Source organism: Rana temporaria, chromosome 1 (genome assembly GCF_905171775.1).
Source record: "Rana temporaria chromosome 1, aRanTem1.1, whole genome shotgun sequence".
NCBI lineage: Eukaryota > Metazoa > Chordata > Amphibia > Anura > Ranidae > Rana > Rana temporaria.
This window is the reverse complement of record NC_053489.1, coordinates 326537708-326565137: the sequence shown is the minus strand read 5'-3', so window position 1 is coordinate 326565137 and position 27430 is coordinate 326537708. Positions and strand designations below refer to the sequence as shown.

Below are 27430 nucleotides of genomic sequence, written 5' to 3'. Positions count from 1 at the left end.
CTCACGCCCACTTCCACCTACGCCAACTTACGCCTTCGAAATCCAGCGCAGTTTAGGCAGCATTGGCTTGGTGAATTCCATGCTTGCCTCTCTGCGCTGGGTCGGCGTAGCGTACAAGAGATACGCTACGGCGGCATAAATGTGCGCTGCTGTCTGTGAATCCGGGCCAATATGTATAAGCCATGTGCAATGTACAGTCTTTGGGAATTAATTTGCTGCAAAATCTTTTTATTTTTAAAGTTAAGTTTTTATTTAACCTTTATACATTTGTAAGAGGGATCCTTGAAGACTTGAAACTTTGCCAATTATGGAAAGTGTATTTTCTCTATCTGGATTTTGAAATAAAATAAAGCAGCACCTTTGAAGCATGTAATTTCCTGTTGTCTGCACTATAGCAGCAGTACCTAATTTATTCACCCATACTGTCTTTAGAGAACTCCTAACACTCCAATATTTTTTGGGCAGGCTTACTTAAATCATATCCTCCAACTCAAACCATAATTTTTTCTTTGGCTTATAAGAAGACTTTGACCTATTCGTCCTAAAATGTAATTCATCCTTCTTCAGCCTGCCTGTAAATGTACTGGTGTTTGTAAGATACCTGTAACATTATATGGCATTCACTCACTTCTAGGAAAAAAATTATAATGTAAGTTTTCAGAAAATATTAACCAAGTATTTATTTTACTCCGTTGTGCTAACAAAGCCTGATCATACTTGATCACTTTTCTTTTGCTAAAGTAATGTGAATTTGAAATGTTATGTGAAAACCCCTAAATTGGGGATGCCTTGATAGGCTGGTCTTCTCCTTGCCATCTTCCTTAAATATCATCTGGACAATTAGGCCCATCAACTGATCAACAAATAGATAGTTGCAGAGGTGAGGGATTCTAGTGCCCGTAAAATTGGGAATACTTCATCTACTCTAGCTACTACTTTATCTTTCTAAAAGAAACGGTTTCCTTAAATACATGTGCACATTTTAATTTGCATATTAAATACTTTTGATAAACACTGCCATCCTCTGTGCTATAACATTTTAACATGCATCTTTTTTTTGCATTTTGCAGAGGAGAATTAACTTTTTACTCTATGTGTGAAACTGTGTGCACCATAATACATATAAATGGCATTTTTAAATATGCTACATGAAAACCTATTGGCAAGAGCTATATGGAAACAGAGCTGTAGAAATATCCATTCAGCTTAAGATACAGGAAAGAGTGCCCAAAGAGAAGAAGTATAAATTGGTTCAGAAGGAGAACAACCAACAATATTTGCAACGTCGACACTAATTACGCTAAGAAATTGGACTTAAACAGCACATGGGTACTTCATGTAAAAATCTATAGGTTTTAATTGTAGAAATATATATAAAAAAAACAGTAATACATTTAAGACTGTTTGTGTGTAATAATTATCAATACATAGCCCAAGATGATGCTCTTATATCACTTCCAACAACTACAGTTATTTTGGTGCATATACAAAAAACAGTAACAGTTGAACAACACAGATGTGAAGTGAAAAGCCTTAAAATGGGTCCAAATGCAAAATCATTTTCTTGCTCTAAATGTTTTGCATATCATTTTGCTTCTTCAGGAGCATGGTGGTAAAAAGGTTGTATTGAATAGTATAACACAAGCCTAGATACCAGGGCACTGGCAATATACCTAGAGTAGATAGCCAGTCAGGATTGTAAAAATCATAGTAATAAACAGCAGAGTAAAAACGAAGCACAGTGTGCTGGTAAGCAGAAAAGCGTTTTTTTCAAGTATAGTTCACTCAATCCACCAAAATATGCACAAAGGTAGTAGAACTAATGCACAGGCTGGACAAGGACAATCTGTCCAAAGTAATGCCCAAAGATGATAACGTGCCCAGAGTCTTAGAACCTGGGTGGAGGGTGTGAGTTACGGGCCTGTTGAATCCCCTCCTGTGAGCTGCGATATATTTGCAACTTACTTTATAAAACGCAACGGTGATGAATATTTAAATGGCTCCAAGCTACCCATTGAAAATAAAACTTAGTGGAGTGGAGAAAACACTCCAGTTTTGTATATACTTTGTGGGTTTAGTATCATGAACCTTTGGTGCTAACTGCTTATTTGTAATGTTAACCTGTGTGCAAAGATTGTTTTAGTTTAACACTATAGTACTAGCCTATGTGGCTGGTAAGGCCTTATTTTTTTCTTATTTCTCTTTTCTGGCTAGCCTATGTACATAATATCTCCTGTTTTTCAGGGAACACTGCCTTGCTGTTAAAGATCTATATTGCTTCAAAGAATGGCTCTCCATGGAGGAGAATTCACGCAAGGGAATTTATAAGCCTGGCTTAATGTTGCTGACACTTCCAGACTGTGAGAAACTTCCCAGCATGCAGAAGAATCCCAGATCTTGTATTGGGATTTCTTATTTTGGTAAGGTTTTCTTGTAGAATTCCAACATCTTTTAAATGTATTTTTAGCTCTTGCCATCTTACCAAATGGAGATGCCAGAGAGCTACATTTAATAATATTTTCTCTCTGTAGATTTTGTGTTCTTATGTTGGCTATGCAGAGCCAGATTTGTTTAATCCGTAACATTTACCAACAGCTGTGTAGCGCAGGGGCCTACATGACTAGATATATATTGAAATTATTGTTTGGGTAGCCAGTGCCATATTAGTCCTCATTTGCCCTTCCAGGTAAAGGCTGTCAGACAATTTCAGAAGTTAGTGGAAATCTCCTCCCACTCCAGAGGGAACAAAAACACCATTTAAAGGCTAACAGAGGATATGTGCTTTCCCACTCAATCTAAACAAAATTTTTGCCTAGGGTGGGGCTTTAATACAGTATATTAAATGATCAGATTGTAAAGCGTGTCCAGCTTTAGAGACAAAATAGAAATGTACTATGCTTGGCAGAAACCTAATAATGTTTTTTGGGGTATTAAAATTATTGTTGTGCTCTACCTGTTAACTTTGATTTTAACATCACCTACCACGCCATTGGGGTTTTTTCCACTATACATTGCTTACCTGTGCACTATGCTTATGCCTGGTTATGACTTTAAAATTCTTATCTTACAACGTTAAGGGTTTGAACTCTAAAGGAGTTTAAAGCTTCTGGGGCAGATGTGATTCTGATCCAGGAAACACACTTCCGCCCGGGAGGTTCACTTAAATTTGCCTCTAGGTACTTCACCCACTCCTACATGGCATCTGACTCATCCGGCAAGGCCAGGGTGGCGATACTGATTCAACGTGCCTGTCGTCTCTGGATCAAGTCCACTCGCCTAGACCCTCATGGCCGCTATGTGATTTTGGAATGTGAATTTATGTCCACTACTCTCACGCTAATGAATGTCTATACCCCTAACTCTGGTCAGATAACATTTTTTTACTGAGGTATTTGAGGTATTACAATAATACTCCCATTATTTTACAATTGTTGGTGGTGATTTTAATGTTGCTTTCTCCCCCTCATGAGATAGAAGATCCTTGTTCCACACCAACCTCCTTCCTCAGATGCAGGCTCTAGCCACTTCTTCGGAAATTGATCTGCTCTCATTACATGTTTGATTCTTGGAGAATCAACCACCCTATCAGTAAACAGTTCTCATTCTACTCCCCACCACATCAGATGTTTTCCTGATTAGATTACTTTTTTTGACTCAGACCCAATTTTGAATAATGTGGTGTCATCTGAACTGGGCTCAATAACACTGTCATGGATTTGCAATAGCCTGGCAGCTTACCTGTGTTTCTATCTGTTCAGTAAGAGGCCTGACTCTGTTTAGGTTCCCTTTTTATCACTTCTTCTTCCTGTATGGCCCCACCCAGGCCAGCCCAGGAAGTCTTTATTAACTGTCACGCTACAGGTCTGCAGTGCTGTTCAACAGTGTAGTTTGCTAGTTCCTGTTTGCAGAGTGCTACGATCATCTTTCCGTGTACCATTTTGGCTTGTTCCTGACTTCTGCTGTTTGCCTGTGCCCCTGACCATTTGCCTGTCCCACAGTTATCCTTGTCTGCCTGTGCCCCTGACCATTTGCCTGTCCCACGGTTATCCTTGTCTGCCTGTTGCCCTGACCTCGGCCTGCCCATCACAACTGTTTGTCCTGCTGGCTGCTTCCCCTCTCTCCCTGCGGAGTGTGACCTAGGGAATCTCGGGGACGTGACCTGGACCCAGTTGCGGCGAAGACCATCCTTACCATCAAAGGCTCTGGTGAATACAAAACTGGGTCTTAGACTCCGCGCCCTGGGTGATCTTGGGTTAAGCTTCCTCTCTGCTAGCAGTAGTCGGCTATAGGGTTCACTTCCCTGTAGTGCATCCCTGACCCCAACGGGGTGCACTTGTCACCTGGCCACGGGTGACCTGACAAACCTGCTCTGATTATGCCCCTAGATCTCTCCCTCTCAAAGACCTTCCCTAAAACCTGCCACTGGTGACTGAATGAATCTCTTCTAAATCAGCTGGACACTAAGGAGAAACTTTCTCAGGCCCTGACTGAATTCTTTCAGCTTAATACCAGCTCAGTGGAGGGAACAGCCACTCTATGGGAGGCTCGCAATGCCTTTTTGTAGGGAAGTGTATATCAGAGGGATTTCACTTAAAAAGAAATGCAGCAGCCCAAAAAAACATCCCTCTTAACTAAATTACGCTCTGCTGAACATCACCTTGTGTCCTCCCCTGCGGTGGCTCGTCTCCATGCAGTGACATTTTTACGTCAGTAACTCAAATCCATAGCTATGTCTGCTACTGCAAATCTTTACTCTGAGCGAAACAAAAGTGTTATGAGTACGAGTAATAAACCCCAAAGAATATGGGTGTCTAAACACAACCCTTGTCCTTTTCACTCCTGCCCTAATTTCCTGTTACAGTCTAATGGTGCGCCTACCCAATTCCCCCAGGCTATGGCTGGGGTATTTTTGAGACTTTTATAGTAAACTCTACAATTGCTTAACTCCATCTCATCACCCACCTTTTAATCAAGAGAAATTTAACTGCTTTTTAGCAGACATCCACTTACCTAGGTTATCCACTTCTGACCTGCAAAAATTAAACGCCTCTTTTACAGTGGAGGAACTATTAAGTTGCTGCCTACTCACAAATCCCCTGGCCATGATGGGCTTCCATATTCCTACTTCAAAACCTATATACATGGCGTAGCGATAACCTACATTATCTTTCTTTAACTCCCTACTTGAAGGCAAGATTCCCCATTCTTCTTTCATACATTCTTTTACCTCAGTAATACCAAAACCGGGCAAAGATCCCTTCCTTCCAGATCATTGTAGGCCGATAGCTCTCTTAAATTTCGGTCTACAAGATTTTTAGAAAAATCCTCGCCAATTGTCTGTCTCAAATGTCTCAAAAATCCCAAACTGATTGACAAGGACCAAGTAGGTTTTGTCACGGCCAGACACGCAGGGGATAATACTAGGCGTACCATTGATCTTATAGATATGTTAAACAGAGTTCTTAGCCCTGCACTAATCCTCAGTTTGGATGCCCAGAAAGTGTTTGATCGGCTAAGTTTCGGCCTTATAAGTTTGCTACCTCATCTCGTTTTGGATTTCGGGGATCCTTTATCTCTGCCCTACTCCAACTCCTCTTCTTAAGTTCGGATGTCTTCCTTTCTGTCCCAGACCTTCCTGATGTCCAATGGCACTAGGCAGAGGTGTCCTATTTAGTAAATGAGCAGAAGCTCTGATGACCTCCATTATCCAAACATGTCCAAGAAAAAAAAATTCTGTTGCCTGTCATTGGATACCCTTTGTAAATTTAAGCTTTACCTAATTAACTAAGGTCTTTTGAAAGTGCACAGTCTATTTGCCTTTAGTAAATCAGCCCCTATCTGCCTTGTCCTGGAAATAAGCCATAAACTAGGAATTTAAACTTTGAGGGAGTATTACTGCCAGGCTACATGGGTGACAGAAAAAATCTACAAATATGACAATTGTATTAAAAAATATTTTTACAAATGTCACATTGCATTTTAAAGTACTTGCTCCCTTGGCCTGCATGGGGCAGTTCATGTAATCTTTAACCACTTGAGATCCGCGCTATAGCCAAATAACAGCTACAGCGCAGATCTGCTTTGCTGGGAGGCCGTCAATAGATGTCTTCCCCTTTGAACACTTTTATTTTCATGACTATGAAAATTGTAGATTCACACTGAAGGCATCAAAACTATGAATGAACACATGTGGAATTATACATAACAAAAAAGTGTGAAACAACTGAAAATATATTTCATATTCTAGGTTCTTCAAAATAGCCACCTTTTGCAGCAGACACATCTCTAGAACTGTTAAGAGGAGACTGTGTGAATCAGGCCTTCATGGTAGAATATCTGCTAGGAAACCACTGCTAAAGAAAGGCAACAAGCAGACGAGACTTGTTTGGGCTAAAGAACACAAGGAATGGACATTAGACCAGTGGAAATCTGTGCTTTGGTCTGATGAGTCCAAACGAGATCTTTGGTTCCAACCCCCGTGTCTTTGTGCGACGCAGAAAAGGTGAACGGATGGACTCTACATGCCTGGTTCCCACTGTGAAGCATGGAGGAGGAGGTGTGATGGTGTGGGGGTGCTTTGCTGGTGACACTGTTGGGGATTTATTCAAAATTTAAGGCATACTGAACCAGAATGGCTACCACAGCGTCTTGCAGCAGCATGCTATTCCATCCGGTTTGCGTTTAGTTGGACCATCAATTATTTTTCCACAGGACAATGACCCCAAACACACCTCTAGGCTGTGTAAGGGCTATTTGACCAAGAAGGAGAGTGATGGGGTGCTGCGCCAGATGACTACCTCTTGAAGCTCATCAAGAGAATGCCAAGAGTGTGCCAAACAGTAATCAAAGCAAAAGGTGGCTACTTTGAAGAACCTAGAATATGAAATATATTTTCAGTTGTTTCACACGTTTTTGTTATGTATAATTCCACATGTGTTAATTCATAGTTTTGATGCCTTCAGTGTGAATCTACAATTTTCATAGTCATGAAAATAAAGAAAACTCTTTGAATGTATATATATATATATATAATCCCCTCTGGGTGATCTGTGTACAAGGCAAGGAGTTTACCAAACTTTGTAGCAGAATCCAACCTAATGCCGCGTACACACCATCACTTTATGTGATGAAAAAAAACGTCATTTTCTGTGAAGTAAAAAATAACGTTTTTGAAACTTCAATTTTCAAAAAACGATGTTGCCTACACACCATCGTTTTTTCACAATGCTCTAGCAAAGCGAGGTTACCTTCACCACGTTTTTCCATTGAAGCTCGCTTCATAACTAGCTTCTGGGCATGCGCGGGTGTAAAAATGTTGTTTTAAACGTCGTTTTTTTGCTACACACGGTCAATTTCTGTGAAGTAAAAAACGACGTTTTGAAATACGACACATAAAATTGAATTGCTTCAATTTTTTTTGTCGTTTTTCACAAGACATAAAACTACGTTTTCCCCCACACACGGTCATTTAAAGTGACGTTTTTAAAAACGTAGTTTTTTTTCATCACATAAAGTGATGGTGTGTACGCGGCATAATTCTGTACGCTCCATTATGTCCTTGGAATGCTAATTCCTGAATAGCAGTGTGCGTGTTTATTCTAATCAGCTGATGCACATACAGTGTTCTATTGAGGAAAGTTGCACCTTAGTGCAGACTTCTTGGAAAAATCACACAAGTAGGAAATTACATTACCGGGGAAGTTCTGTACACCAACTGTGTACAGAATGTCCCCAGGTTGCCATATTGCATTGAATTTTACAGAAAATTACAGTGGCAGCGGATTGAAGAGGAATTTTTAATAAAGTAAAGACCCTTACAGGTGGGAGTTCTGATCAGGTCACCTGATCAGAAGGTCCATTCATCCGTATGGCCAGGCCGATGTAAATGGATCTGTGTCCATTTGCACCCACCTACCTCCAGGTCCAGTCCAAAAATGGGAGAGGACACTGTCCTCTCCCTTTTAGGTGGAGTGGATTTGAGGGAAGTCAGGTGTAAACAGGGAGCAGAGTCTATTTACATCAAGCCACCCATAGAGCAGAGCTGGCTCTGCCTGTATACTGAGTGGACAAGGATGTGTCATCTGCCCGTTCTGCTCTGATCAGCATGGAATCAGCTCACAGAATCATGTGAAAGGGGCCTAATTTTCTATCATTAAGGTTTGTGTAGCAATGGTTAATGCTATATTGTTTATTTGCTCTATATTTTCACAAAGGCTAAGTTACCTTTTAAGTAAAAAAAAAAGTGTTTCATTTTTTTCGTGCATTTATTCCAGGTGCTCTGTTTTAGTTTATATTTACTTGTGTCACATACTTAATAAACCCCACATAAAGAAGAGTACATTTGAAAATCATATTTCTCTCTTTTTGTCTTCCAGAGTTGCATAAGGAAAGCATTACTAGTAAGTTGAATTGGAAAAATCATTTCATCATTGCAAAATGTGTTTCATTTTCTTTCAGCCACATTTATTACACACTTTGTGACCCAAATCTAAAATTGCGTGGATAGTTGGAAAACATTAAAGTAAATGTTTTGAATTTAGGGCAGCTGTCTGCAGCTGTATGCAAGCAACTGTGACTCCGGGGTGCATATATGCACTAGTTCTTGACATTGTATGGCCCTAAACAGCCATGTGAATGAGCCTTACAATCAAGTTTTTAAATGTTTCTTGCAGTATTTTCCTTTCTTTTTCCTTAAAAAAATTCACTCGCAATATGCCTTAGAATCTGCTGGAAATTTTGACGAGTCAATGTTCTAATTTCTAAATACATCCTGTGTTAAAAAATATATTTGAGGCTATGTGGACTTTAATGGTACCACGTAGACAGCAACACATACATTTTACTAAAAATATTATTTTATTACATCAATTCAATAAAAACAATAATAATATTGTGCCATCTCACACTCGCACTAAAACACTCTCTTTTAATTGGATGTATACAGAGTATGACAGAGACTAGCTAGTATAGTCTACCCAATAAATGCTATCCATTTCTTCTCTGGGCATTGCTTCTTTGGGAGTATGTACCCTTATATCATAATGCACACCAAATCCAAGCACAGATTCCAAAATGTTCCAAGAGTTCCAAAAAATTACAATAGAAGTTTTTCTAGGGGGTGTTGGACAAAAGTGACCCAAATGATTTGAATCAGTGCACAAAGCAAGGTCCATAAAGACACGGATGAACGAGTTTTGGGTGGAGGAACTTTAATGATGTGGACAAGAAGGCCTGGCAGTCTCTGCTTGATTTCCTCCCACAGGTGTTCTATTGGGTTGAGGTCAGGACTCAAATCATTTGGTGGAGGGGGGATTATGGTGTGGGGTTGTTTTTCAGGGGTTGGGCTTGGCCCCTTAGTTCCAGTGAGGGGAACTCTTAAGGAGTCAGCATACCAAGATATTTTGGACAATTTCATGCTCTTAACTTTGTGGGAACAATTTGGAGATGGCCCCTTCCTGTTCCCACATTACTGCACACCAGTGCACAAACACGGTCCATAAAGACATGGATTAGCGAGTTTGGGGTGGAGGAACTTGACTGGCCTGCACAGAGTTCTGACCCCAACCCAATAGAACAACTTTGGAATGAATTAGAGCGGAGACTACTGCGAGCCACCTTCTCGTCCATATCAGTGCTTGACCTCACAAATGCGCTTCTGGACGAATGGTCAAACATTCCCATAGACACACTCCTAAACCTTGTGGACAGCCTTCCCAGAAGAGTTGAAGCTCATAGCTACAAAAGGTGGGCTAACTCAATATTAAACCCTACGGACTAGGACTAAGATGACATTAAAATTCATGGCGTACCAAAACTTTTGGTAATATAGTGTACTGTATGTGCAAAAAAAATCCTATGTACACTTTTTGTTTTAATTCCTAGTTCTTATCTTGGACTACAGAATGATTAGACTCCATACTCTGAGGCCTCGTACACACGACCGAGTTTCTCGGCAAAAACCAGCAAGAAACTTTTTTTTTTTTTGAGGAAACCGGTCGTGTGTACACTTTTCGATGAGGAAACTGTCGAGGATCTCGTCGAGCCAAAAAGAGAGCATGTCTTCTTTTTCCTCGACAGCAATGGAGAAATTTGGCTCGCCGAGATCCTCGACATCCTAACAAGGAACTCAACGAGCAAAACGATGTGTTTTGCCCATCGAGTTCCTCGGCCGTGTGTACGAGGCTTGAGAGTATGAGTGGTTGAGTAGTTTAGCAAAAAAAATGTTGTCTGTTCACAACAGGACTTAAGCCGGCCATACGTGGATTGAAATTTAGCCACTTGAGCAGGGCTGAACTTTGAACCATGTATAGGCACAGAGGTTGCATAGAAGTTGGTCTACTGATCGACTTCAGTACAGCCGCCCTTTCAGATTTTCGCCACTAGATCAACACTGCCGGTTATAGTCTGCAGCACTGATCAGTGTATTCTGACAGTGGGACGTCTCCATGGACTTCAGTTTCAAGTTAGTGTTACATTTTGTGTAATAATATAACTCTATGGTTAATGTGCTTTCACGTTTGTATTATTTTAAGAACATTTTTAAAAACTCAGTGCACATAAAAGTTTTATTTTAGTAATAGATAAAGCATGCTGGGCCAAGTAAGCCCCTGTCTTCCTATATGTATTATATGGCTCTCCAGTGTAGCGGATGGTTGCTACTAGTTACTAACATCCACCATATCACCCTGCCAGACCACCATATATCACTCTCAGAGATAATGAACAATCATTTTGCTTTGTTTTGTTTTTGTTTATTTGGGGGATATAACTTGGTTGGGGAAAGGGGTATGGGATGCCCATAGGACAGATCACTTTGCCATCGTAGTTTAATTTTGCCATTGCCATTTAATGAATTGAACCTTGAAGAACTGATGGACCTTAATATTCAGTCTCCTCCCCTGCATCAACTTATGCAGGCTATCATTCCCCTTCTGCTCTGACTCCTGCAGACTATCATTCCCAAGACTCTTCTCCTCCTGCACAAAACTTCACTGTGCAATGTTAGTTCCTCCGCCCCATCATCTTCACATTACACCAGGGATCACTCTGATTGAACGTGTTGACTTGTTAATAGGCCAGGGGCCTGCAATACCCCTTCTTGCGGCCTACTTGTTTAGCAGCTTGAGTTAGTTGGTCGACTACTGTTTCTAGCTAGCCCTACTTGCAAATCCTGTGCCCGCAGGCCACATCGATTTGACCCAAAACCCCACAGTCTCTCTTCTGGCCTTGCATCCAGCTCCCCTGGCATGCCTCTTCCAGATATCCACTGTGCCATGTTCTCCTGCCCTGAGTCGATGGTGAAGAACTTAACCGGACATTCGCTCCTCTGTTCCAGGACACCTCCTCCATGACCGTGTAAGGATGAGGCTCCCTCCCAGCTCCCGAGCTCCTCTGCCGAGGCGTGCACCCCCCACAGATGGGGATGGGCCTCCTGCTTGCAGTCTAACACTCCATTCTTCACTTCTCCCAGCCGACAACTCCCCTCCAGTAGGCCAAAACACGCAGGCCTAGCCTGAAGCATAGGTCTGCCTAAATGTACCTGCCTGACAGCTACCACACCAAAATTCCTCACCTCTAGCACCTACCTATGGTAGAGAATGCTACACCAGCATTTACAAAAAACTGTTATAATAGTTTGGTTTTAGTGGCCTTTTACTATACAAAGAATAATAATTTAAAAGCCTTTTTATGTATCCTAGAAACATGTTATAGAGGCACTGGAAGACATTACCAAGGAAATGTCAACACTACGGCTTCAGGAACTCAATGCCAGAAATGGAGTCAGCAGGTAATTTATCTTACATCATATTATACACAGAACAGAAGCAAAATACTTAGTCAAGGGCAGCCCAATGTCTCCAACTTTGTTAAATTCCAGTTCTCTTGTCTGAGGAAAAATGTCAAGATCCTATGTGTTATCTTTATATAGGAAAAGAGCTAATAAAATACATTCTTATCCAGACCTTTGAAAAATATTTGCTGTTCTGCACAATCACCTGCATATTCCTCTGTTGCACCATAATGAGATTTTCTAATGTTTTATTTGATTTTAAAATAAGTAACTTACGATATAAACACAGACTCTATAACCGTTTTAAGAAATAATAAGTGGCTGCAGCTGCCGTTGTAATTGCAGTTCAGTTTACAGCATTTTACAGAGAAAATCAGTTATCGGTGCCTAATTTTTCATGTGTACATAACCGATAAGAAAGAAACATTTATTTTGTATCCTTTACAAAATTAAGCAGTTAAACTAAAAACCATTAGCTCATTATAAATTGGCCTAGAATAGGAATTTAACTCAATTATTTATAAAAGAACGTGTGAGTTGTGTCTGAGGTATTAGTATCACTTACTTCTGTACCCTTGGCCTGATTTACTAAAATACAGTTTAAATAATGCAAATAAACCAGCCTATACAAATGACCATGTGGTTGCCATCATCCCTTGAAAATTTGTAATGTGAAAACCTCTAGGGGTGGGATTATACAGGCAACGAAAAAAAAATATTCAAAAATTATAAAAAATATATTTTAATACATGTAGGTAGAAAAAGTACAAAAATTACATTGCAATACAAGATAATATTGTGAAAAGAAAACAGAAATTTCAGACATATAAATAACAGATAGACACTACGCCATATTACAACAGAAGTTCCCCTAAAGGGGTGAGCTGTAAAGGGTTGGCAGATCTTTGCCAACCCTTTACAGCTCACCCCTTTAGGGAAACGTCTGAAATTTCTGTTTTCTTTTCACAATATTATCTTGTATTGCAATGTAATTTTTGTACCTTTTCTACCTACATGTATTAAAATATATTTTTTATAATTTTTTAATATTTTTTTTTCGTTGCCTGTATAATCCCACCCCTAGAGGTTTTCACTATACAGTATAAATAATAAGAGTCAATGAATGAACCATCCAAACATGGGAAGGAGAATTAAGGACCACAATTAACTTTTAATTGTAATCAGCTAAATAAATTTTATGTACATCTAAACAAAAGGTGTAACTCCAAGACAGTTGTTCTTAAAGGGGTTGTAAAGGTATAATTTTTTTCCCCTAAATAGCTTCCTTTACCTTAGTGCAGTCCTCCTTCACTTACCTCATCCTTCCATTTTGCTTTTAAATGTCCTTATTTCTTCTGAGAAATCCTCACTTCCTGTTCTTCTGTCTGTAACTCTACACAGTAATGCAAGGCTTTCTCCCTGGTGTGGAGTGTTGTGCTCGGCCCCTGCCTTGGACTACTTGAGAGTCAGGACACCCACTAACACACAGCCCCTTTCTCTATCTGCGACGTAGAGTGCGTCCTGACTCTCTGGTAGTCCACGGGAGGGGGCGAGCATGACACTCCACACCAGGGAGAAAGCCTGGCATTACTGTGTTGAGTTACAGACAGAAGAACAGGAAGTGAGGATTTCTCAGAAGAAATAAGGATATTTAAAAGCAAAATGGAAGGATGAGGTAAGTGAAGGAGGACTGCACTAAGGTAAAGGTTTTCTTCACCAAAATATGCAATCATTAAAAATGCTAGAGATTTTTATTTTTATTGCAGCTACCTCATCTGCACAGAAGGATGCCAGATGTTTTCCAGGAGCTGGCCAATTCTGAGAATTATTGTAGAAACCCGGGAGGAGAACATGATCGTCCTTGGTGTTATACAGCAGATCCCAATGTTCGATGGGAGTACTGCAACATTCCAATGTGTAAAATGGGTAATGTACTTTCAGAATCTACTTCTACTTGCTACTTACTTTGATTTGTAGAAAACATTCAGATATTACAAGGTAAAATATTAAGGTTAAATATAAAATTCAGACTGGTTATAAATCATCTGCTCTATAATTTGACCAAGAGTGTCATCTGATTACCTAGATTTTAACCACTTGCCGACCGCCGCACGCCGATGTACGTCGGCAGAATGGCACGGGCAGGCAGATTGGCTTACAGGTAAGTCCATTTAAATCTGCCGTGCGCCGCGTGCTTCGCGAGTGCGTCCGCGGGTCCTGGGAACTCAATGTTCCCGGGAGTCCTGCGATTGCGGTCGCCAAGAGCAGAACAGGGTAATTCCTTTGTAAACAAGGCATTTCCCTATTCTGCCTAGTGACACTGTCACTGATGACCATAATCCTGTGATCGGTAACGGTCATCAGTGACGTGTCACGTGTGGCCACACCCCTCTCAGTAAGAATCATTCCCTAGGAAACATTTAACCCCTGCAGCACCACCTAGTGGTTAACCTCTTCACTGCCAGTGTAATTTTTACAGTTATCAGTGCATTTTTATGTAAAAATTACAATGGTCCCAAAATGGTGTCAAAAGTGACCGATGTGTCCGCCATAATGTCGCAGTCCCAATAAAAATTGATGATCGCCGACATAACTAGTAAAAAAAAACTATTAATAAAAATTACATAAAACAGTCCCCTATTTTGTAGAAGCTATAACCTTTGCGCAAACCAATCAATAAACGCTTATTGCGATTTTTTAACCAAAAATATGTAGAAAAATACGTATCGACCTAAACTGTGGAAAAAAAAAGTATTTTTATATATTTTTGGGGGATATTTATTATGGCAAAAAGTAAAAAATATTTTGGTTTTGGTTTATTTGTTTTTGGTTTATAGTGCAAACAAATAAAACCGCAGAGGTGATCAAATACCACCAAAAGAAAGCTCTATTTGTATGAAAAAAAGGACATCAATTTTGTTTGGGAGCCACGTCGCACGACTGCGCTATTGTCAGTTAAAGCGATGCAGCGCCGAATTGCAAAAAGTGGTCTGATCTGGTTAGACGGAGGGGAACAAATCCCCTTCCATTTGTTTTTGCCGGATAAAATCAGATTGGAGGTAGCCAAGTGTACACGGACACAAATTTACATTCGACTGCTCAGAGGAGAATAGAGGGTCCAAATGTGTCTGCTGAAAACAAACAGCCCCGATCTGACCTCTGGTATGAATGGGGCCTAAGGTTATACCTGTATATGATTTACTTACAATACTTTTTCAAGACACACATAAACACACACTATATACAGTATATGAATATGTTTGTACAAGTGGGGGAGTGAAGCTTTATAGCGAGCGCTGCACAAACTGTTGGCACTATATAAACCCTGTATAACAACAATATTAATGATGATGATAACTCACTCTTATAAACTGTATTCTGCAAAAATATATAAAAAAAATGCCCTGCAGAAGAAAATAATGTACTTATTATAGCTATGTACCAAATATGCAAAGTAGACATTGCCTACTGCTTAGGGCTTATGTTATCCATTTATATGTAGATATGCAAGCCAGCCCCTGGTTTCCAGTAATCTAGCATTCCATTTCTAGTGATTGCCCAGGCTCAACTCAATTGAAACGAGACAAAGCCCCCAATAGTGGGATTATGTGGGCCCATAGTCAACGTGTATCAGTAGTAAAAATCCAACATAGTATAGAAGCAAAATTGCAGTTTTTAGTCAGGACAATTTTTTAAAAAACATAATAAATGACTGGTGTAACAGCATTGGTGCATGAGCCGTGACTGGTCAATACAGCATTGCTTAGAAGTTCCGACGCGTTTACGAATATGCATTCTTTCTTCAGGGATTTATGGCAGAGGCATATGTATCAATTATGTTATTTAGGGGTGGAAAACACATGAACAGCAGCCGGACAGGTTAAACACTAACAGTAACATCATCATAGCAGCAGGACAGCACATCCCAAATGCCCATATGGGGGGCTTAAAACAAGGACAGCTAAGGGTCACGTCTAGATAGCTGCACATACCCCCAACATATATAAGAAAAAAACAATGGGCATTTGGAATGTGCTGTCCTCATGCTGCTATGATGGATGCCACTGTTGGTTTTTAACCTGTATGGCTGGCGTGCATGTGTTTTTCACTCCTAAAGGACATAAGTGATAGAATACTTTGTATTACTATGTGTCGCTTTGAGGTGATAATGTTGTTATACCAGCCATTTATTATGTTTGAAAAACTGCAATTTTTCTTTTATACTATTTTAATGTAAAAAGGGAAAAAACTGTGCTAACCCACAAGAAAACAAATATAAAGCAGCCAGCACTCGAACAAACAAAGTAAATCAGGATAATAAATAGTGCAGCGCTAAATGAATCAAACAAAAATTCTTATAGTGACATAAGATCAATAGTGTTAAGTGCAAAAACCACATACACAGCACAGCACAGCACAGCCAAGCTGAGACAGAGACCCTGTTTTAAGCATAACAATTTGGATCAGAGTTTAACTACACTCTTGCCTTGTTTCCACTGAACGGAACGGTTCGGGTCAGTATGTTTGGAACGGTTTAGAATGGACCGGTCTATTCTTGTGAGTGTTTCCACTGCAAATCGGAATGTCGGGACCATACAGGATTTAGGAAAAATGCCTAGCACGTCCACCAATCAGTGAGATGTATTTGTAGGTCCGCCCTAATGGAACCGTTCCATTTCTATGGCCCCACATCTGAAGCAGGACCCAGAATGGTCTGGTACGGTTTGCTTTTATGGCACGCTTTCATAATGGAAACACCCAAAATAGCGTACCGAACCGAACCGATCCGCTCAGTGGAAACGAGGCATCTGATCTACCTTTAAATTTAAATAGCACCGGTTCTTCAAAGTAACCAGGCGCTACACATGCATTTCAGCAGACCATCCACAGCCTGCTAAGGCTCTGGTATTGGACTTTTTAATGGTAGGGGCTAGAGCTTAGTGGATTGTTAGGAAATAGCTAAGTTAATTTCTGTAAGTGTTGCTTTAAGTTAAAGTTCATTCAAATCAATTCATATTATTTCATAAAAGCAACTTTGTCAGAAAATAGATGTTCAAAATAAAAAATATAATTAATACTTGCCTCCCTGCTGTCTGTGCCACCAATCTCTGGTGCAATAAAGAGAAACCACTGGCTAAATATTCAGCAGAATTCTGATTATTCTGGTCTCCTACTGCACACAGCAGTTTGGTCTGCTGGCCCTATGTCACCACTGTGTCCTGTAGAATTTAGGGGTCTGCAAGAGGAACTTAAAAGTGTAGTGGGGGGCAAGAAAATGTACTCCAGAAAGTGTTGGTTTATAAACATTCTTTTTTGCCACTACAGCACTTGTAGCAGAAGAATTGAGTATTGACTATCTTTTTTGCAGGGAGACTTTTATTTTCAACATCTATTTTTGCAACAGAATTGCTTTTGGATGGACTATTCTTTCTATCAGGCCAAAAATGGCAAACTAGAAATTCAGATGGGTATTTAAAACAGCCTATTTTTTTCATATGAGTCTTAAACTTGTATTTTTTTCCTCATTTTAAGGTGTACCACATTTACCAGCAACTATAAAAACAGCATTTGAGGCACCAGCTATACCATCATTGTCTTCGTCCTTCTCTTCAGTACACTCTATGATAGTTATCATATCCGCCATCTCCAGCTTTGCTGCCTTGATATTGCTGATAGCTGTTGCACTCGTTTGCTGTCGCAGACAGAAGAAACTAAAGCATATAAACAGGTATTTCCTTATTATCTATTATAATTAAGGTATGTGCAACTTTTGCCTCACATTCAACTCTTGAGAGAGTCTAATGCCCCGTACACACCATCACTTTATGTGATGAAAAAAAACGACATTTTCTGTGAAGTAAAAAATTACGTTTTTGAAACTTCAATTTTCAAAGACGAAGTTGCCTACACACCATCGTTTTTCTCACAATGTTCTAGCAAAGCGAGGTTACGTTCTCACCACTTTTTCCATTGAAGCTCGCTTCATAAGTAGCTTCTGGGCATGCGTGGATGAAAAAACGTCGTTTTAAACGACGTTTTTTGCTACACACGGTCAATTTCTGTGAAGTAAAAAACGACGTTTTGAAAAACGACACATAAAATTGAAGCATGCTTCAATTTTTTTTGGTCGTTTTTTAGAAGACATAAAACTACCTTTTCCCCCCACACACGGTCAATTAAAGTGACGTTTTTAAAAACGTAGTTTTTTTTCATCACATAAAGTGATGGTGTGTACGGGGCATGAGAATCTGTCCATGTAAAAATAACTAGCAAAAGTGTGTTGGGGCAGCTATGTTGGCGAGAGTAGATGAACTGAGGTGGTGGCAAGTAAAGTGGTGTTGGTAAGTTTAAGAAGGGTAAGTGCAGGCAGGGTCGTGTCCTGGGGGGGAGGGGTTAAAAATGTCTGGTAGATGAGTGAGAGGGTGGCAGTACAGACTGGGGACAGTATGGAGTGAGCAAGGGTGATGCAGACCAGCAAGGGAGGGGGCATCAGAGTGGTAAGAAAGCTGAAAATAAGTGAGAGTGGGGGTTGTTCAGATGTGAGACATTGACATTGTTACTGTTATGTCTATTCTGTTCCTTTCATCTGAAGATCAAAAGGATGAGTCTCGATCTGCATATGATGTCAGCTAGGGACTCATTCGCACCAGCTCACATGCATTTGCCCTCATGGATGCTAAGCTTCCATGATTTAAATAACTGAAATCCAATCCATGGACAGTAAGGCTGGGAAAGAAAGGTCAGGATAGTGTTGGGCATCCTCCAGCTATAAATTAAGGCAGACTCTATCTATGTTTTTGATGTGAGAGTTTTTGAAGGCCAGAAAGGAATGGGATTTTATAGGTGCCAGATAAGTCCACTGAAGTAAATTTAAAACATATACAGTTTATTCTTAAAAAAGTTTAAACACATAGATATTATGAGTACATATACAAAGTTGAACAGTGGGTATTGTTGCATTGTATTTGGTTACAAATGAATAGCTTATATCTTCTACATGTTTTGCCAAGTTCATCTTCTTCAGGAAGTATTAAAGTGCAACAGTACAACTATATAAAGAAAATATGTATAATTAATAAATAAAGATACATAAATCAAGTACATACATCATGTTAAGCTCCTATCACATACCAAAGCCACCAGAACTCCAACCCAACTGAGACCGGAGGCTGGAGGTGACATAAGGCACAGTCCCAAAAGGGTAAGGAAATACAAAGGACACCCAGAGGTCCACACTGAGCCCCCACACCCCCCACACAGGGCCAGTCACAGAGGGGGTAAAATAACACAAGTCAACCTGAATCTACAATATAGATCATATTGAAAACAAATAACTATACTCCTAGAGCCAATGACTTGAATAGCTTCTCAGGGTTATCTGATTACTTGGAATCAGCATACTTACTAAAACCAATGTAGTAGTGACTTGCGGTAATGAAAATCAAACCAAGTTTGATGCAGCTGAGTGATTCATTTTAATGGAGTCCAGATTCAGATCTATGCAATATATAAAAAAAGTGGGGAAGGAGTGGAAGGCCAAATAGAAAATATATAACTTCCAGTTACCTAATATGGTGCTCATAGCTCCTGATAAGGTAACTATATATCCAAATCGTTAAACATGCAACCAAATATGATTAATTTAGCATATCCTGCTTATAAAAGACAATATGTTACTTGCTGCAATATGCCCCTAAGGAGAATTGGCGCAAAGTACATATATGTATCTTAATTGCCCACATAGATATATGTAATCACTCCCTCTGCAAAAGGCTGGATTTGAAGTAAAATGAACACTCACCTATGGAGTAAGACAACTGCTGCTTAATTACCATGTGGAAAGGCTCCCCAGGTTCTGGCAAAATGGTCGCTGGAGGCCTGATTTTTGTACCCCCTCCACCCTGCTGGCACGTGAGGTCACGGCAGGTATCCCAAGGGGGAGGATGCATGTGCGCCAACCCTCCCACCTCCCCCCTGTCACTGGAGGGGAGGGAGAAATCGTGGGCCACTGGTAACACCCTGGACATTCGTACAATGGCCTCAAAAGAGGGGACAGTATGAGCAACCACATGGATCCTGGGGCACCCCAGCAATTCCTGTGCCCAAATGACAACTCCACCTCCCAGCCCCATTGGTTCGGGGAGAACCCTAGGAACATAATTGCAGTGCAGTGAACAACACCATTAAATCAAATAAAGTCAGTATGCATGTCAACATAGGTTATTAAAATATGTCTTCTTTATTTTTTCCCAAAAATTCTAATGAAAATAAGTAACAATACATAATGCAAACAAACACATGAATTGAAAAAAAAAAAAGGCAGTACATAGGTATTATTAACCTCCCTGGCGGTCTTCCCGAGACTGACTCGGGGTTTGATTTTCCTGCTACGATCGGTAACCCCGAGTCAGTCTCGGGCTCGCCTCGCTGAATCCACAGGCACTTTTTACTTACCTTGTCCCTGGATCCAGCGATGCCACCGCGCTGTGTGAGCGAGCGGGACCTCGCTCGATTCACATAGTGCTTCCGTGTGACGCCGATCTCCGTTCCCTGCGACGTTACGACGCACGGGGACGGAGAACGGCGCCAAATTTAAAAACGTAAACAAACACTTTACATACAGTATACTGTAATCTTATAGATTACAGTACTGTATGTAAAAAAAACACACCCCCCTTGTCCCTAGTGGTCTGTCCTGTGTCATGCATGTCATTTTATATAATAAAAACGTTTCTTTCTCCCTGCAAACTGTAGATTGTCCATAGCAACCAAAAGTGTCCCTTTATGTCAAAAATAGTTTTAGATCAGCTAAAAAACAGCGATAATAAATTATAATCACTTGCAGAATTGTGCGATAGCGATTTGTGGGGAAATTCGTCATAAAAAAAAAAAAATAATGACAGCAACAATTCTGCAACTGAGCAAATTTCAGTGATTTTAATTTGATTACATTATTGAATAATTTTTATTATAATTATATTATTATTTGTTATAATTATTTATAATTATTTATTATATTATAATTTATAATTTTGTTTTTAAAAAAATGTCATACCCGGGATGCCTATTAGAATCTTGTTTGGTCAGATTTAAGTGAGTTATTTCTAAAAATTACAGACCTACAATATAAAACACCAAATTTCCTTGCAAATAATGGTACCGCTTTCAGCACCTTTTTTCTGACAGAATCATACCGCCAGGGAGGTTAATACTCCATCCTAACATCAATAACTCATATGATAGCGGTCTGACAAAAGATCTGTTTATAAAAAATGTTTGTAACTAATAGATTCATTAGGTCCAGGAGGGCTTGTAAAGATTCCAATTGCAATAAAATATGGACAATGCCCCCCACCACGATCATGTGTTTTTGCTGTGAGAAACTCACATTGTGCAGTGGAATCAGAGTAAGCAATTCCAGTACAAAAGAGGAGCCTGTACAGTTGGGCATGGCTAAAGGTAAGGCGTTCAGCTTTATGAATAATGAAATTAAAGAAATGTGGGAGGGAAGGCCTTCAGCTTCACTGGGCCACAATGGAAGAAATTGGGTCCATACTGAGCTTTGAACTATCAGTAGGAATGTTAGTTATCTCATGCTGTAGGTCAGAGTAGGTAAAGCAGGTAAGACCCTTGTGTGTAATTCAAATCTGACAGTTTTTGTGAGTTAATAACACATATATTATGTTTGGGCAGTTCTGCCATGTGTGTATTTTATGAAAAGAGCATTATGTACTTGAATACCTCTTTAAGATTTATTACTATCTGAATAGTTACTATGCATTTGGGAAAAACTATTTTTATCATTCATAAGACATAGCACATGCTGGCCATATAAGTCCTGCAATTACCGTAAAGGACAGGAATGTCTGTTCCAATCTGCTTCTCAACAAATCTGAATTATTCGGTGAGCAGCTGGATTAAGCCACTTCTATGTGTGTGGTGCCTAAAAAGAAGTGTGGCTATGAAGGGTAATCCTGATATTACATAAGAGAAACAAGATGGCTTTATGTTTTTTTCTAGGACAAACTAAAGTAGAGGTCAGTTAAGGTGGCCATAAATGGATCGAATTTGTCGGTTCAGAATATATGGTCTTGGCAGGGGGGATTCCTCCATATACATTGGTTGTGTAGATGGAGGAATATGTTTTTATTTATTTTTTTCCATTCAGTCCGGTGGCTGAAAACAAACAGCCAGCTTTATCAATTAAAAAAAAGATTGCATTATTCATAAAGGTTTTAGGTGATTCAACCTTGATTTGTAAACAAAGTAATTTGTACGTTGTCATTGCAACTTTCTCTTTATCTGGAGAGTGACAATATTACTTTATAGATTTATGAATATGTATTTTTCATCTGTAGTAGTCAAAGGTGGGGAGTGATGCATTCTTCTGTAATTGTGTTATTACCTAGTGACTCTATATGTAGGGGCATTGAGTCTCCAATTCATTATTTATTTATTTTTTTATTCATAGTAATTTTGTTGTTCGATGGGGCTCATTGTTGAATTATGTGATTCTATACTGTCAGATGCATAATTATAAAGTGGTCATTTGTTTGTCATGTATTTAATGCCAGGTCCCTATCAGATCTTTAGTTGTCGTTATGAAGCATGTTTTCCAGATTCCACCATGTGTCAACCCTTACCATTTGGAACTCTTTTGGATGTCCCATTTAATAGAAAACCACATTTCAGTATCTCAGCATATAAAATATAATGACCGCCAAGGCTGCTGACATTAACATGTTTTTAAAATCTGCTTTATACCCTACAGGTATAGTCAGGCTATGCAATAGTATATCCATATGTGAAGGGGCATACATGGGACCAATGAATTCTCATTTAAACTAATTTTTACTTTTCCCAATAAAAGTAATAAATTGGGTTTAGTATGATCACAACCCCTGCAGTTACTTACTCACCTTTTCTTTGCCCCATCATTACTCCATTTGCCTGGGGAAGCAAAAAGATATACCCAGTATTTCCTGCCATGACAGCACTGATGCTTGGTGAATTGGTACTAAGGCACCCAGCATTGATACAGGGAGATAAAGAGAATGTCCTCAGCAATATATGACCTTCTCTCTGCTTACATAGGTGAAGAGAGTGGTGCGGAGTAAAGTGAAGGTATGTATAGGCAGCTGTTTGGGTGGCAGTATAGTGAAAATGTTGCTTTGCTCTGCATTATCAACACCTTCACTATAAAGAGCAATTATTTTTACTATATCCCAAAAACTATTGTAGCACCCCGGTATTAGGCAGGGTTGCTAACAAATGTAGTTATGCTAGGCAGTAATTAACCCAGCTAATTGGTAGTTGTATCCTCTGACTTTTTTGCCTTAACCCTGAATATGGTGCATTTCTCTCTTCTGTCAATAGGTGACACTGCTGGCTTTGGCATTAGAATGACAAGACCACAGTGAGTTTGGGTTGTGAATAGACATAATTCCTCAGCCAATCATATTTGTGGCTAAGCATGCTGGGAGAGTCTATTTATGGGAATGAGTCAGGTGATCAATGTTCTTTTAGCCCCAGGCTGAGGCCTGGAGGCTGTGTGTGAAGCAGCAGCTATGGGCTAGGCCTAAGGCTGAAGCCTAGCCACGTGTATAGAGGCTCAGCCCAAGGGGAGCCTGATAATTGCAGAGGTTCAGCTGGACGGTGAACCAAGTGTTGCCAAAGGTGAAGGAGAAGCAGTTGCCACATGGGACGACCACTTCTGTTACCAGCGGCAAACGAGAACCAGAGGTCAGAGATAAAGGGGACACTGTCACCAGTAAGGGACAACTACTCTTGCTATCAGAGGCCAGGTTTTTGAAGCCTGAAGAAGTAACAGAGCAGCCTTTTTCACTAGCCAGGGAAGGTAAACAAGTTGGGAAAGCTTCAGCGTTCGAATCAGGGACCCAGCGGGACAACAGAGGTGACGATTGAGGAGCATCAGTGAGTGCCAAGCCAGGGACCTAGCGGGTCAGCAGGGGTGACACTGGAAGAGGATTCAGCGGGTTAGCTGAGAGCCAAGCCAGGGACCCAGCAGGTAGCATGGGTGATGCTTGGAGTGTACAGCGGGTTAGCTGTTGTAGAGCTCAGGGATCCAGCAGGTGGCTGGGATCTGAAGTTCTGGTGAGAAGACTGGGAGCTCAGTAAGAAAAGCTACAGCGGGAGGCTGTGAGATGGAGGCCGGGTCCTACACAACGGGAATACCAAGTCTGGTATGTGTGCAGATCTGTGTTAAAGTCAACCTACAAGTCCAGTTGCCATAAGAGACAGCAGTTCTACAAATACAGTGCTGCAACCAGCTTAAAGGTCCTCAACCTGTATAACTGTCTGCCTATTCTGTCTCAGAGTCTGCCAATTGCTATTGCATCTGTCTAAGGGTGTTCAGGCCCTAACCCTCTCTCCCCTAGTTTTTGTTAAGAGACAATAAATCTCTTTTGTCCGCATTCAAAAAGTGACTGGCGCCCAATCATTCCATCTTGCCATACACCCACTATGCCTAGTAACCCACTCTACAAAGAAGGATGTCAGCTCTCCCTGACTCTGGAGGTCACCATTAGGCCTCTAAGGGTCGGGGTCCTTACTACACTATGTTCTAGCAAGGCTTGAACAATTTTAGTATAATTTCCATGTATTTTATTTTTAATGTGCTAAATGCCTAGAGAATTATCCTGAACAGTTCCTGAAATGTTTGCTGAGAGAAGCATAGAGGCTTGCTGACTTCTCATTCTGCAAATACTAAATGCCTGAATGTCATACTGAGCCTCTGACTAAATCCAGAACAAATAAGAAGATAATGACATCTGACTTTAAGATTTTATAACTGTATACGTGTTCCAGATCTTTGTTTCAAAATGCTAAAACCAGAGGATCAGCAAAGGTAGCCTGCAGATTTCTTTTAGTAGAAGTTTACTTTAGAACAAAAAGTAAGATTGAAGATCACTTGAGAGGTCTGTTACATATGTAAAAACCTATGCAGGCTTGTGTTTTATACAGCCACACACCGTCTCTGAAATTGCTGATACCGCAATATTTTGCAGGATGTGAAGATTTATTCCATTATTATTTTGCTCCTCTAGCTCAGGGCTCAAGTCCTGCGGGAACGCGTGGGAACAGAGTTCCTACACTTTTTTCACAGCAGGAACTCAGTTCCCTTTGCAGGACTAGAGCAGCCGAGAGCAGCCGAGCCGCCCGAGCCAATCCTTCACTAAGCGGCGATGCCCAGCTTGAGTCACTGTCAGGGGCAGGCGAACCTTAGTAATCCTTTATGTTACTGGCTGCTTCCTGTATATGGATACATCAGGTAGTGTAAGGGTATTCCGTCACTTCCTTGATGCCGCAATGTCTCCTGGGAGTTTTTGTCATTGTTCCCAGGAGACATTGCGGAGGTCTGCCGCGAGTTATCGCGGGATTTAGCTTCTTTGTAAATCCTGCGATAACTCGCTGCAGACCTCCGCAATGTCTCCTGGGAACAATGACAAAAGCTCCCAGGACACATTGCGGCATCGAGGAAGTGACGGAATACCCGCACACTACCTGATGAATTCATATACAGGAAGCGGCCAGTAACATAAAGGATTACTAAGGTACAGTAGATCGAGAAAAAAAAAAACTTTCGGTTTAGTAATTATGCATATGTGCGTATAATTTTTTTTTTTTGGTGGGGGAGTGGATCTTGGGTGGGAGTTCCCACACTTTTTTCCCCAGGACTTGACCCCTGCTCTAGCTGCACATGAAACATTGAATTATTGGTAATTTGTTAATGATGGTAAATTACATTTATTTCAGGGAATCCACTGTCCCAACTCTATCAGCCATTCCTTCAGAGCTCGTCCTGGACAGATTACATCCAAACCCAATGTATCAGAGAATGCCTCTACTTCTTAACCATAAACTCATCAGCCTTGAATATCCTAGGAACAATATAGAATATGTCAGAGACATAGGAGCAGGAGCATTTGGGAGAGTCTTTCAAGCCAGGTAATTATGCATTTGTAACATATGTATCATGTGTCTTCATACTCCATCACTTTGCTTGAAGTGGATTTTTTTTTACAGGACATCACCCCCCCTGTCCCCAACCACAAGAATACTTACCAATAACCTAACTTACTGGAAAATAAGTTGTTTGGGATCTATTTTTTTTTTTTGTGATATTTTGTTTACTATTTATGTAAAATGGATAACTGAGTAGTGTTGAGCAGAATACGCCATATTCGATTTCGCGATATATCTCGAATATATAGTCGAATATTCGAGATATATTCGCTAAATTCGAATATTCGTGATATTTTATCGAAATGAAATAATTGCGAATTTTCGCTATTGCGAATGCGAAAATAATTGCAAATTTTCGATAACTGCAGTAGGAGCACTCTGATTGGCTCAGAATATTCTTGATATTTTACAATACAAAATAATTGCGAATATTCGGCAAATGCGGAAGGAGCACTCTGATTGGCTCAGAATATTCTTGATATTTTACAATACAAAATAATTGCGAATATTCGGCAAATGCGGAAGGAGCACTCTGATTGGCTCAGAATATTCGTGATATTTTACAATACAAAATAATTGCGAATATTCGGCAAATGCGGAAGGAGCACTCTGATTGGCTCAGAATATTCTTGATATTTTACAATACAAAATAATTGCGAATATTCGGCAAATGTGGAAGGAGCACTCTGATTGGCTCAGAATATTCTTGATATTTTACAATACAAAATAATTGCGAATATTCGGCAAATGCGGAAGGAGCACTCTGATTGGCTCAGAATATTCTTGATATTTTACAATACAAAATAATTGCGAATATTCGGCAAATGCGGAAGGAGCACTCTGATTGGCTCAGAATATTCTTGATATTTTACAATAGAAAATAAAAAGTGTTTTGCATTGGTGGTGATTCTTTACTCTATCCATCTGTCACAGCCGTTTGTCAATCAAACACCTTGAAGATTGAACACGTTCATGCTGCATGCTTTGGACTTTTTTTCACTTCACATATCAAAGACATTTTTATGAAAGATTTTTTTTCTATTATTGGGACTATATTTCTTTATATATTTGTTTCACTGTGTATTTCACAAGTTATTTGCGCTTGCTTATTTTATAATTTGCCCACATGTCTTGTCACTAGACATATTTTTTATTCTTGTAGAGCGACTCCATTTTTTGTCTTGTATTAATTTATGTTGTATAACATTTTTGAGTTGCTGCTGTATTCTCCCCTTTTTTTAAGGTATGCGCAATTTTTTCCTTCTTACAAAAAAAAATAATATCAAACATACAAATATTCATAACAGAAACATACACAAAGCCCCCCCCCCTTTTGCATCAGAGACAATCAGAGTTCTCCTACCACAGTTATCGAAAATTCGCAATAATTTTCGCATTCGCATTAGCGAAAATTCGCAATTTTTTTTTTTTAAATTCGGCAACATAAAAGGATCGCCTCAGCTTAGCTACTCGGCCCAGGGTCTCTAATCATACCAGCAATGCTTTTAGACGTCGATAGGATGTGATCTGTTTTAAAAATAAAATTTAAAAAATGCGAATATTCGGAATTGCGAATATTCACCGCAAAATTCGAAATATATCACGAATACTCGAATATGCCATATTCGAGCCGAATATTCACAATACGAATAT

General features: G+C 39.9%; 1 protein-coding gene across 2 annotated transcripts in view; it reads left to right on the top strand.

The window, feature by feature from the left end:
* MUSK (muscle associated receptor tyrosine kinase) overlaps nucleotides 1-27430 on the top strand; it is a 234558-nt gene that overhangs the window by 173983 nt on the left and 33145 nt on the right. For both annotated transcript variants that reach the window (XM_040360661.1, XM_040360671.1), the window contains 6 exons: nucleotides 2245-2420; nucleotides 8376-8399; nucleotides 11700-11788; nucleotides 13558-13717; nucleotides 17324-17519; nucleotides 25568-25759. In XM_040360661.1, coding sequence (XP_040216595.1) covers nucleotides 2245-2420; nucleotides 8376-8399; nucleotides 11700-11788; nucleotides 13558-13717; nucleotides 17324-17519; nucleotides 25568-25759 — 837 coding nt within the window. The remainder of the gene's footprint in view (nucleotides 1-2244; nucleotides 2421-8375; nucleotides 8400-11699; nucleotides 11789-13557; nucleotides 13718-17323; nucleotides 17520-25567; nucleotides 25760-27430) is intronic.